At 36.0% G+C, this 13,404-nt stretch overlaps 1 protein-coding gene across 1 annotated transcript; it reads right to left on the bottom strand.

Moving 5' to 3' along the window:
* Window positions 1-1,021: 1,021 nt before the first annotated feature.
* Window positions 1,022-10,148, bottom strand: TLR3 (toll like receptor 3). The gene is made up of 5 exons (XM_069493106.1): window positions 10,092-10,148; window positions 6,840-7,290; window positions 4,962-5,153; window positions 1,479-3,331; window positions 1,022-1,250 (listed from the first exon to the last, which is right to left on the bottom strand). The coding sequence occupies exons 2-5, from the start codon at window positions 7,281-7,283 to the stop codon at window positions 1,022-1,024; spliced, it is 2,718 nt and encodes a 905-aa protein (XP_069349207.1). The 5' UTR covers window positions 7,284-7,290; window positions 10,092-10,148.
* Between the last annotated feature and the right edge of the window lie 3,256 nt (window positions 10,149-13,404).

Below are 13,404 nucleotides of genomic sequence, written 5' to 3'. Positions count from 1 at the left end.
TTATTAGATTCTTTTTATTGTAAAACAAAAATAAACTTTTTTATTTTATCATAAAACAAAAATAAAACAATAGTCTTTCTAGATAGGGACTAATTTAAACATAGCATACTATTTGATGGGAAAATAATACATTCCATGTGAATATATTATACAGTAGTATCATCACTAATTGTACAGGAATGGTTAAGATTTTATTTTTCATCATAATTTTCAAGATCAGGAGTCAAAGAATTCCAGTGGGACCAAGTGATTTGGCCAACGCCTTCTCCTGAGTCTGTGACCAGGGGAAGGAAATTCTTTGTTTCCACAAATCGAATCTACCCATTACGCTTCAGAAAGCAAGCCTGTCTACAATACTTTTAAGTAAGAGAATTGTTTCTGCCCTCCTATAGCAGAAACGCTATCAGGAAAATATAAGTATTTGTTAAAATGTTTTTTTCATTAAGTAACCAAAATGAATTGCAAACGTTTTCTGCCCTTGAGGATGCATATTAAAAAGATATTTACCATTTAACAAAATCAACACTGGGGCAGGCACTACTAAAATACAATGTTTTTCAATTGAAAAAATATTGTAATTAAACTTTTTAAAATGTGAGTATGTATTTTACTTCTTTACAATTGAAATAGCATACCTGTTAAAACAATTATCTTTCCTTCTAAGTGCGTCTAACAAAATGACTATCACAAACCTCCGCATAACTCTAACTTTTACGTAAATGAAAAATATTTTAAAACCCTTTTAAATTGTCAGAGGCATCAGTGACCAATTGTGTTTTCATTAGTAGAGGAGGTTCTTATGCGCTCATATGTTTATCTGGAGTCAAATTAAGTCAATTGTCATTAAGAGGCCTGAAATAGGGAGATACATTTCCACAGTCAAAATATAATTGTGATCTAATATCATTACCTATAAATATGAATCAACAGATTATATTACTTTCAAGTAAAACTTAAATTTACCACAGAACTTTTTAAATTTAGAAAGTTTTTCCTTTGCTAACTTAATCTTTAAATGAATTTAATGTACTGAATTTCTGGATCCAAGTGCTACTTGCAATTTATGATGAAAGGCATTTATCCGTTCTTTCTGAACTGGCCAATTCAAGATGCAGTGAGATTTAAACATTCCTCTTCGCAGACAGAGTGCGTGGTTCAGTTTATAATCTGGAATGTCGTCAAGAAAAATCAATATAATGGAATCCAGATTTTGTTCAATAGCTTGCTGAACTGCATGGTGTACCTTGAATCTGAGTAAAAAAAATATTAAATTAAATTATATAATTAAAACAGTTTTTAACATCTAAAAGCTCTACAATCTAAAATTCTCTGTGGAATTTACTTGAATCTGTCAAGAAAAATCAGGGTTTGTTTCTTAATTTTCTTTTTAAATCTGAATTGTGAGTAATAACGTTAGTAATATTTAAAAGTTCAATTGGAAACAAGTATACACTTAAAATTTTACAATATTCACCTACCTTTTGCATAATGGATCTTTTAATAAATGATGCGTTATAACAAAAATAATTTTTCTGCTTCTTTTTATGCTATTAACAATTGCTTCCAGTTCAAGGATACCCGCTTCAAAGTCCCTTTCTTCCAGACAGAATTTGAGAGATTGGTCTTTCTCTTCCATTGGGGACAAGTGTTCCCAGACCCAATCCCTGTCTTTATGAGCATGAATTATGTACGCTGCATATTCAAACTGCTCTGGCTGTCTGTCTATTTCTTTGAAACCAAGAACTCGATGCACTGAAACATTCCAGTAAAAAGATATCCTCCAGCCCTCAAAATGCATGAGAGGTACAATAAAGATAAAAATCAATAGGATACTGGTACTGATCATGAAAAAGAGTTCAAAAGGGGCACTGTCTTTGCAGGGTGATGTATCAAAAAGCATCACTGGGAACCCATGATACTGAGGTGGCGTGTTGCAGAGGTAATGACTTGATAGTTCAGAGATGTTGGTATGAGTCTCATTAATCCAATTAACAAACCAGGCAATACTTTCACATGTACAGTCAAAAGGATTAAAGCTCATATCTAAATTACTCAGGTTCTTGAAAGCTGGCCCAAAAACATTCTTCTCAACCGATGTTATGAGATTCTTCTGAAGGCTCAATGACTTTAGAGACATTGAAGTATCAAAAACAGATGGTGGAAGAATGTTTAAATTATTCAATCCCAAATCAATGCTCTTTAGTTCAAATAAATCCCTGAAGACCTCAGCTGGGATCTCGTCAAAGCCATTAGACTCTAAGTTAAGGACGTGGAGGTGAGAAAGACCCTTTAGAAAATAAACAGGACCACCAGGGTTTGCATGTTTCCAGAGCCGTGCTAAGTTGTTATGCTGCAAATCCAGAATTTCTAGTTTCTCAAGACCCTCTAACATGTCATCGTTTATATTGGCTATGTTGTTGTTGCTCAGATCCAGAATGGTCAAGTTATGAAGAGGGTGGAAAGGTGAGGGAGAGCTGTCCACATTCTTAAGGGCCACTCTTCTGAGCATCAGCCGTCGAAGGCTTGGAACCAAAGCAAAGGAGTTGCTAGTCAGTTGCAGGTATTTGTTGTAGGAAAGGTAGATTTCAAAAATATTTTCTAGACCTCTCCATTCCTGGCCTGTGAGTTCTTGCCCAATCTCATTAAGACCAAGGTCAAGTACTTTTAGGTGGCCCAACCAAGAGAAAGCACCGCTCTCTATTTTTGAGATTTTATTTTTGGTTAGGTTGAGTAGGAGCAAAGGGGAATGAGCAAGTGATAAAAATGTTTCATTCGTTAACGTTCTCAAACTTGTGAAGGAATTGGATAAACTTAAGTATTGCAGATTCATCAGTCCCGTGAATGTATTGCTTTTTATGCCTGGAATATCATTATCTTCCATGTTAAGGTACTGTAAACGTTTTAGCCACTGGAAAGAGAAGTCATCAATCTTGGGGAGTGAAGTGAGGTAAATACTTTGTTTAGTAAAAGATTGTTTCAAATTCAGGTATCTTACATTGAAAAGCCCGTGAAGGGAGCGAGATGACAAGTGCTGTATGTTATTATACTCCAGGAAGAAATATTCTAGGTGTGGCAGCCAAGCAAAGGAGTCATTACCAATCACATTTAAGTTGTTATGGGAAAGATCGAGGGTGGTGAGATTTGTCTGCTTTAGTCCAACGAAAGTCATATTGCTGGTTGTATACAGCTGGATGTTACTCAGAGAGAGATTCTGAATGCTTGTGCTTGATAATTCCAAACACAGCTTCTCTGCGAGACTGGGGCCCAGTGGGATATTGTTCAGAAAGAGACCAAATAATTTTCCAATAGCATGAAAACACCCTGGAGAAAACTAAAGGGGGGATAAAAAAAAGAGGATAATAATCAAAATAGACTCTATAAGAGCATTGAAAAGCTTGATTATTAATATAATTCTTTACTCAGTCTCCATTCACCTTTCGCCACGTCCCTGGGGAGGGCATTTCTCTCCATTCCTCTAACACGCAGCTCTTCCTCACTCTGTGCCTGTAACATGCACCTCCCACTCCCGCTCCCGACCTGCCCCGCCACTGGCTAACTTCTGCTCAGCATTCACAGTCTCAGCTCAGAGGCCACCTCTCCAGGGGGCCTTCCCTGACCTCCCAGTCGAGGTTGTCTCCTGGTACTTTTACTTCTGCACACGGAGTACAATTATAGTGAATAAACTACTTGTGAAGTCACCACTGGGGCAGATCCTGGTTCTGTTTGGTGGCCACGCGTTCTCAGTGAACATTGTGGAAGGAATGAATGGATGGTTTTTATTACGAAACAGTGACACATACTTTCCCTTCTGGAACTCTGAGCTCCAGCTATCCCTTTCGTCTTTCCACCCAAATTTTCTCCTGACTTAATTTTACTATAGCGTTTCCAGCTCCCTTCCACTCTGCTGTACTCCCGTAGCAGAGCCTTGGCTATCCTGGGACTCAGAGCTGGGACAAGAGAACAGCAGGCGAGAGAAGAATCCAGAGTATACAGTGGCCAGTCCTGGCACTTAAACCCACCGGGGAGCAGAGGGGCTCTGATTTCTAATGTGTTGCTTGGGAGATGTTGGAGCTAATGGGAAAAAAAGAGAGGAATGTGGAAGAAAGGGTGTTTTATTGTAAATATAATGAGTTAAAATGAAAAGCAGGAAATTATGAAATCAATTTTGATAAATCAATACGATAGCATTATTTTGTATCATTATTCCACTAAAATAAGTTTTTGAATGATTCTTAATTACATGGGAGATGTTCATGATATGATATTATTTTTAAGAAGCAGGAGACACCATTATCCTCAAGGGGCAAGACAGCATAGCTGTTAGGAGCAGGGACTCTGGTCTAACTTCGCCAGAAAGCCAGCTCTGTCCTAGGTGGATCCCTGCAGGGCCTGAAATATGTCACTTAACACTTCTTCACCTCAAGTCACTCTTGTGTAAAATGATAATAAGAATAAGTTGATTAAAAAGATTATGTACATAAAATATTTAAAAAAATTGGCACATTGGTAAGCACTGTAAGAATTTAAAGAACAGTAATAATTTAAGTATAGTAGGAATTTCAGCTGTTGTTATTTTTCCTTATAATTATTCAGAGAAAAGCTGGAGATAAATGTACCCAAATGCTAACAGTAGTTATTTCTTATTAGGGACTTTCCAGTGATTTCTTTATTATTTCTTATTTTTATTGCCCCTCATTACTGCCCTGAGGTCCAAGAGCTGTTCCATCACGCATGGTGATGGGCAGCAGTCCTGCCCCCTGACGTCTCTGGACAGCTGCCGGCACTCTCCTGTATGGATGGCGCCAATGCTCGGAGCAATAGAGGCGACGAATTTCCGGAAGACATGACAAAGAGTATCAACCCTTTCTCTAGGGATCTTAAATTCCTATCCCTGTGACAGTTAGGGACTACCAACAAACACTTAAATGTAGAACACAAAATGATTTTACCTTACTTCTTACCTCTTTAATTTGATTAGATGACAACTCTAACTTTTTTAAAGACGAATTGGCAAGGAAATCAAGTTCTTCACTTCTTACTACATGAATTTTATTATTTGATAATAGAAGCTCTTGGAGATTTTCCAGTTGAACCTGGGTTCCTAATTTTGTAGATGATAAACCATTGTGAGACAGATCTAATTTGATTAAATTCTGAAAGGAAAAAAATAATATGTGTATGTTAGACTCTTTCTGTCAAAAACAGTTCCTTTAAATGTAAGTGAATCTTTGAAATCTCTCAACAGCAAAACGTCACCTCTTTATTATTCTCTAGAAAACTAACAGTAGGAATAAATAATCTTTGTTGTGATTAAAAACGTCATTGTTGCAAGTGTTTAGTTTCTTACTTCAAGAATCACTTTATTTCTCTTACCAAAATAAAAAGGATTTAAGCTTATTTATTTATAATATAAGGAGCATTCATAATTTATTTGCTTATTTATCATAAGCATTTATTTATGATATAAGGAATAGTCATGTTGCTTATCATAGTGCCTTACATTAGCCTTGAAAATAAATAAGAGAAAAAATAAGAAAAAAAATTGTTTCCTTAAAAAAACATGAGTAGAACTTTGTCATCTATGAAATCCTAAATAGATTTTTATATTGAGAAAGATTCATAGTTACATAAATTTTGGATCATGACTACTGCAGAATATTAATTTTTGTTTGTTTTGACAGTACTTTGGGATGTTTTATCATCCTGTGTTACTTTTGAACGCAGAAACTTCAAATTTGGGTAAGGAAAAGCTGGTGTCTGTTAGGGCGAAATCTAATGTAATCTCTATTAAAGAGAACCAGACTTTTATTTGTGTTTTAAAAAGAAAAATAACATTTTGCCAATGACTTCTCTAACCAGATTTAAGTTCTTATATCCGAAGACATTTCATACACATCAGAATCTAAGAAGGCACAAGAAAGGATTTAAAATAACTAGTGAGCAAATCACTTTACGTTTCACGGCATATTTAAATTTGCACATTATTCTTAGCATCTGAGGAGGAGCAATGCTCAAATCTTTATAAGGCCATAAAATGAAGACAACAAAGAGACTTGAAAATTACTTTGCTTTACAAAAAGCACTTAATAATTGTCTCAGATTTAGAGAAAATAACATGTATTTTTTCTGGTGTTCTGCAGCACTGTAGGGTGAATATGGTTAACTGTGATTTATTGTGCATGTTTGAAAGAATAGAAGAGAGGATGTTGAATATTCACAACAGAAAGAAACGATAACTGAGTTGATGGCTATGCTAATTACCCTGATTTGATCATTACGCATTGCAGCCCATAAATATGTAACAATTATTACATGTCCATTAAAGATAAGAGGAAAAAAAATAATAAAATTCAAGCAAACTACTGAAAAGAAAAAGGTGGTAGTCATTGGAAAAGTGATACTTTGAGGATATTTCTTAAATCAAGAATAGGTAATTTTTAGTTGAACAATTATGGTATCAATTTGTTAACTTTATTTAAGTCAGAATTTGGACTCAACATTTTTTTCCATTACTTCACATACTAAATCAGCAGCGCTGAAAGTTTATTTTCTGTGTTCTTATAGGATATTCTGATTTTTCTGTGATCACAACTTACACCTCTTGTGTCTAAGTTCTGTTTCTAATGGGAGAAAGTGAGACAGGAAGAATTCTTTAAAATTAAGGTTGAAACTGAATTAAGTCTATGTTTTCTATTTTGAAAACATTTTCAATCCCAATGGCAATATTTGTGTGTGGGTCCCCAAACCCTCAACTGGGGTAGATTGGATTTCTTCCTTTTTACCTTGAATAAGTGATTTGAAAATTTAACATTAGATAACAACGAACATTTCCATCTTACCTTCTGGTTTTTAAAGGGATTATTCTGAATTTTCTGAATTGAGTTGGACATTAGATGGAGTTCAGTCAAATTCATGCAGAACATAAAGGTTTTGTCAGAAAGCTGAGACAGCTCATTGTGCTGGAGGTTCAACACTTTCAGCCAGGGGAGCTTTTGGCACAATTCTGGCTCCAGTTTGGAGATGGAATTAAATCCTCCATCCAACACAGTAAGTTGGCTGTATCTTGTAAAATTGGCAGATGGTAATCTTCTGAGTTGATTATGGGTAAGATTCAGCACCGTTATGTTTGTGGGGAGATCATCAGGTACTTGAGTCAACTTCAGGTGACTGCAGTCAGCTACTTCATGTCTAACAGTGCATTTGTTGGTAGAGGACGAACACAGAATCCAAAAGGGCAAAAGTCCCCAAAAGGAGTAGATATGATAAGGCAAAGCCTGTCTCATGATGTTGCTGTATAAAGGAAATATAAAAAGGATGGACAACATTAATAACACATGCTTTCATATGGGAATGCGTTGCTATATTGTTTATAAAATATATAACCAAAACAAGACTATGTGTGATCTTTTTACTGATACTTTTATGCTATACAAATGTATATTATACAAGTTGTGCATCAAATGAAAAAAAGCACAGAAAGGTGAAAAATAAAATTTACAAACTCCCTCCCCTCCTTCACCTCCAGCCCAGTTACAATGTTCCGAGGTAACCTGTCCCGACAGTTTCTATTTTTAATTTTCATGGTCACCTCCAAAACTTAAATAATATGCTTGCCTTTCTATTTCTTCATTTACTGATTTTAAGCATTTTCTTCTCACTATAAAGATAAGGAACTTAATTATACTATTCCCTCATTCTCTTTACAACTTTCCTTTAGTTATTTTTTATTTTATTTAATTTATTGTTACATGTTATAATTTTAACCACTATACCAAAAACTCTATTTCTCGATCCATAAACTTTAGACAAAATCTCTGATGCTTCACGCCTGATACACGGAATGCACACCTCTGTGTTTTCTTCACATTTCTTTCATCCTTAAATACATGTTGATTAAATAGCTTTCCATGGGCATTGAATCAGCTCAAGAAAACCACTCTGATCTCCATGTTTACTCACACTTTATTTTAATGGAATGTGAACCACTGTGGTACTCTCTGGTATGATCAAGAACCTAGTTTCACTTTCAGATATTTAAAAAAATTGAATACTTCCTCAAAATATGGAGATGAATCAATGATACTGATATTTAAGTAGATTTCCCATAAGATTTAAAGTCATGACACAAAAATAATTCCAGGTGTTTTAGAGAATAAAATTATCTTAGGTGATTAATTCTAGAAAAATAGAATGAATCTGAGTATTTAGAATTGTTTTAATGTGCTTTAAAAATAGTGGTTTTACTAAGATTCTAATCTAGTTCTCAGAAACAAAAACATAAGACCAGCTTCCATAAACTAATATTCCCATCTTATGGCCTTTATAATACTGGCACTTAATATATTTAAATCTGCATACAATTTTTATAGCCATAGGCGATGAGGAACATTGCAGCTCAGGGCAGCAAGGATGCACATTGCCAGCTTGCTCAAGTGCATGAAGAACATGGGGCTGGAAATGACACATTCTGCAAGCAGAGACCAGCTTTCTACCTCCACCTCTCTGCGGTTCTCCCAAACCTCTGCTCTTGGTGCCTTAAGGGTTTCCTATTTCAACTTATCAAGTCACAGATAGTCCCTACAATATATTCTTGTCCTTGTCTGGGTGTCGTTCACCTCTCTGGTAGGGCTGTAAATAGAGATCAGAATTACTGAGAAGGACTAACTCAATACAAAGCGTATCCCTGAATGACTGAAAGGCATTCCCAGATCTGAAGACAAACTTCATCCATGGACAAGACTGACCAAGTGCTTTATGAGCAAAAAAGGAACATGCATAGAGAGAATCTTACGAAATTTCATAATTGGGATCATTCACAAAAAAATCCTAAAACCTTCTAAGGAGGGTACATAATCAATTATTTCCAAAGGAAAGAGATTCTGATTGATACAAACTTTTCATAAGTAACATGAACCACTAGAATATAATAGGGACAAGCTTTCAGAATGTTTAGAAGAAATTATTTTGAACCTAAATTTTCATATCCAACTGAACAATTTAAAAAAAGGGAAAAAGTACTTTGAGGTATACAGAGATTTTAGTAAGTTTATAACCATGTAACCTACAGGAAAAGGTTATTCTAGGATGTTCTTCAGTAAAACAAACAAAAATACAGTTAAAGGGATGAAAGGAGAGTGAAGAAAAAATTGCTGTTGAGTATGACCTAACAGAAACAAAGATAATGAAAAAGAAATAAAAAACAGACTCGCTGGACTTTGCAATTTTGAAAAGATTTTCTGAGGGTGCATACAATTACATTTCTTTATCCAGCTGGGAGACAGTATTGCATTGTGGTTAGAAACACGGAGTCCGGAGCCAAACTACCTGGAGTGAAGCAATATTCACAGTTTGGTTTGTACTGTCTGGTTTGTAAACTTCATAATATTTTTACTAAGTTAATACACAGGCACCCATATGCAACACATAATCATATTGTAAAGTTGAGCATCAACTTGCTGAAACTTTAATACTGCTGAAGGCTATTTTCACCAGAACATCCCACCCTTGCTGATGCTAATTTCTGATTTTCCCACACATCTGAACCTCTTTCCACTTTGCAACTTGCTCCATTTGCCTTCACTAGGTGAGAGAAAGCCATTTACTAACTCCTAGGAACACCTGAAGCTTCTCTCCTTTTCAAGACATTAACATAAAGTGCCAGCTTCTCTTTCCCCTCCAGCCAACAAAAGTAAGAAAAGGAGATGAGTCTTTTTAAAAGCTCTTGGGGTTTTATTTTTTTAAGGCAAAGATGTGATTTTTTTTGTTTGTTTTAAATGGCTGTTGCAAAATGATTTCTATAGCTTCCCTAATGTGTTTTCTTCAGGTACAGAACTCTAGAGAGAAAATTTTCTTAAAATTACTGCATAAAATATATTAATCAGATATTGTTGCTATTACTCGAATTCTGAGTTCTGCTACCTTTCTCCCCATACCCATATCATCTCCCTTTCCTTCCGTTTTCCTTGTTGAATGACTCTGACTAGATTTCAAGCACCAGATCAAAGAAAGATGAAACAATGCTAAAACCAAAGTGCATTCTAACTTTACGGGGCAAAAGAGATCCTGCCCCAGTAAGAATTTAAAATATATACCTTCACTTATGCTGACGACTGCTGGCCATTTCTTTTTTCATTAGTCCAAATCCAGACGTTTTCATCAGGGAAGTGTTGTGTGGCAAATTTCCTGCACTCTCGAAAGTGAAAGCAAAGCTTACAGGAAAAAAAAAAAAAAAGGCCTTTTTATTTGGTGCATTCTAAGGAGAGCAAAGGGAGAAGACAAAAAAGGACAACCTCAGAACCTCAGTGTTTTAAATTGCTTCTTAAAAATGCCTTGGTTTTGTTGTTGTTGTTGTTTGTTTGTTTGTTTGTTTGTTTTAGGTACAGTCCCCTGGGTTTCATTGAAAGGATCACAGATTTAGCCACAGAGAAAGTTGAAAGGGTGGGACCTCCCCATTTGGTGTGGGCGGGGCTGGAAATCTACATGTTAATGAATAACTGAGAGTGAATCTCTGTAGTTTTCCCCATATTAATGCAAAGCTGTCAGAATTGAGTAGTGTGTGGTCAAAGGGACAAAAAAAAAAAACCTCAAACTAATCAAAGCTAAACTACTTTCACATCTTGTATCATCTTTCTGAAATACTGTGAGCTAAGCAAGGCAGAAATTAAGCTCCTTTTTTTTTTTTTTTTGCTTTCTTTTGTTTTTACTTTATTTTCAAGCTACTATATCTTAAACTTACAGAAAAGTTGTAAAAACAGCAAAAGAAATGTTTTCCTGCAACCATTTGATAATAAATTGCCAACATGATGTCCCATCGCCCTCAAAATACCTTATTGTGTATTTTCTATAAAGAACATTTTCCTACATAACAAGACTAGCAAAATCAAGATGGAAATTAACATTGTTAATTTTATTATTGCCAGTTAATTAACATTATTGCCAGTTAATACTAAGACTGTTCAAGTTTCACCATTTTCCCTGATCACTTCCTGTATAGCAGAAGAACTCCATCCCGAATCATTCAGTGCATTTGGCTGTCATGTCTCTGTAGTCTCCTTCAACGTGGGCTACTTCCTCAGTATCTCTTTGACTCTCATGCCCTTACCACTTCTGAAGACTACAATCCAGTAACTTTGTAGAAGAATGTCCCTCAAGTAGGATTGTCTGAAGTTTCATCATAATTAGATTGAGAGTATGCATCTTTGGTGGATATATCTTGTGATGCTATATTTTTCTCACTGTACCCTATCAGGTAGCACATGATTTTGATTTGTCCTATTACTGGTGGTTAACTTTGATCACTTGATTAAGGTGGTGTCTGACAGTTTTCGCCACTTTAAAGTTATTCTTTTTTCCCTTTGGAGAACTATTTTGAAACTATATAAATATCCCATTTATCACCAAACTGCCAGATGATTAATTTATTGATATCAGTGTAGACTCATAGATTCCTATTTTATTCAGTAAGTTGTAATCTGCTACTTAACTGTCCCAGATCTGGCTAGTGGGAGCCCATTCAAGCAACCTTCTGTGTCCTTTTGATATGTCCCTATCAATTTTGAGTATTTCTTTACTGTCTGGCAACAGTTTTGAGCCACCACCCCGGCCCCCAGATCTTATTTCTAAATACCATGCTCTATTAAAAGGAACAAGATCTCTTTGAGAAAATATTAAATAGCTGATTCCAGAACTAGGGCAAGAAAAGTAGATCGAGAAATTAACCTCTTGATCAAAGAAGAGACCAAGTTTCACAGCAGAGGAAGAGCTGGCAGCGGCAGAGACGAGAGCCATTTCCACCCATGCTGTTACACTTTTCCACAGCCAGTACCTGTGGGGGCAAGCAGGTATGCCCAGAGAGTTCGGAATAACTAACTTCATTCTCAATTAGCTTTGATGACTCCAACTAGTTAAAGGAATGTGCTTGTCAAGAAACAAACTTACCTTTTTTTCATTACTGATGCACTATGATATAATATTATAACTGTAATGTTTTATAGTAAAATATAACAATTGGAAGGAATTGTAGAAAACACCTTACTTCAACTTCCTTGTTAGAGAAATGAGGAAAACGAAACCTAACAATGTGAGTTATTTGCCTAAGGACATCCCACAAGTTACCATAAGCTTCTTTATACAAACAAGTGATAAAAACAGCCTGGGACAGTTGAAATACGCCATTAGCTTGAATTGACTGCAGAATTGACAGCAAGAAGTAAGTTTGTATCATGCTGCAAAGTGCCTTCTCCTGGGCTCCAGCCTTAGCTAGACCATCCTACGGTTACTGGGCTCAAGGTTATGCTTTTCTGATTTTCGTTTGTGAAATCTGTAGTATAATACCATAAGCAAACAGTTGTCCTGAGTAAATGGCTGTCCCCCACATCTCTTCATTGGGACGTGCAGTAAAACATTACCGGTACTCAAAAAGTTTCTTCTCTGAGCTCCCTGAAGGCAGGTCAAGGTATATTCTTTATATTATAACTCTCCAGCTACCTTTTGTGGTAGACTGTTCCTTTGGCTTTCAATGAAACAGGCTCCTCTTCAGAATTCAAACCCTTGCATGGTCCTCTCCCATATTGCATGGTCCTCTCCCACGTTGACTCTGGGCTTGGTCATTTGACTAGCTTCAGGCAACGGTACATTAGCACGCATGAAGCAAGGCTTGATTACCAAGCGTGATTAACAAGACTTGATAAACACTCGCACACTGGAAGTCACCCTCTTGGAACACTCATTCCTGGAATGCTTCTTTTTGGAGCCCAGTGGCTGTGTGAGGGGAAGCCCAACCTAGCCTGTTCAAAGGCTACATGGATGAGAACTGAGGCTCTGGCTAACAGTTCCAAGTGAGCACTCAGAAGACAGCCAGCACCAACTTGCTAGCCACATGAGTAAGCCATATTGGGAATTGGTCTTCCAATCCCAGTTGAGTCACCCCAGCTGATGTCACATGGAGCAGAGATGAGCTGTCCTCAAAAAGCTCCACCAAAATTCTAGAAGAGTGAGTGAATAAATGATTGTTGTTTTGAATCAAAAAAATGTGGAGTTGTGTCTTAGGCATCATTAGCTAAATGAAACTCATTTTCTCCATAATCCTTTATACCTATTTCTTATAACTATATTACATATTTTAGGTTTTCCATAATGTTGGTTGACTAATGAATGGCTTTCAGTAAATAATTTTCATTGATGGTCTCATAATGCAACAATCACTTTGGGTTTAATACCAGTTCCCATCAAATATTATTAGTCCTCAAGATTATTTCCAGCAGAGCTGAGAGCTACAAAATTCTAGGAACCAAAATCCCTTAAATTTATTAAATCTCTAAAAACTCTAATAAGTTTCCTCCTTCAACCTGAAGGGGCATTTTTATGAGAATTTAATAAGATAATACATGCAAGGAGTCTGGAAGA

This window comes from Eulemur rufifrons, chromosome 18 (assembly GCF_041146395.1).
Source record: "Eulemur rufifrons isolate Redbay chromosome 18, OSU_ERuf_1, whole genome shotgun sequence".
Taxonomy (NCBI): Eukaryota; Metazoa; Chordata; class Mammalia; order Primates; family Lemuridae; genus Eulemur; species Eulemur rufifrons.
Note: the sequence above shows the minus strand (reverse complement) of the source record. Positions and strands in the feature narration are given on the sequence as shown.

Excerpts from the sequence above, each read along its gene's own strand:
- TLR3 (XM_069493106.1), bottom strand. The coding sequence starts at position 7,283 with ATGAGACAGGCTTTGCCTTATCATATCTACTCCTTTTGGGGACTTTTG. Across the intron at positions 3,332-4,961 it reads CATCTAATCAAATTAAAGAG|TTTTCTCCAGGGTGTTTTCA; the intron begins GTAAGAAGTAAG and ends TCCCCCCTTTAG. Across the intron at positions 1,251-1,478 it reads AAAGATCCATTATGCAAAAG|ATTCAAGGTACACCATGCAG; the intron begins GTAGGTGAATAT and ends TTTTTTACTCAG.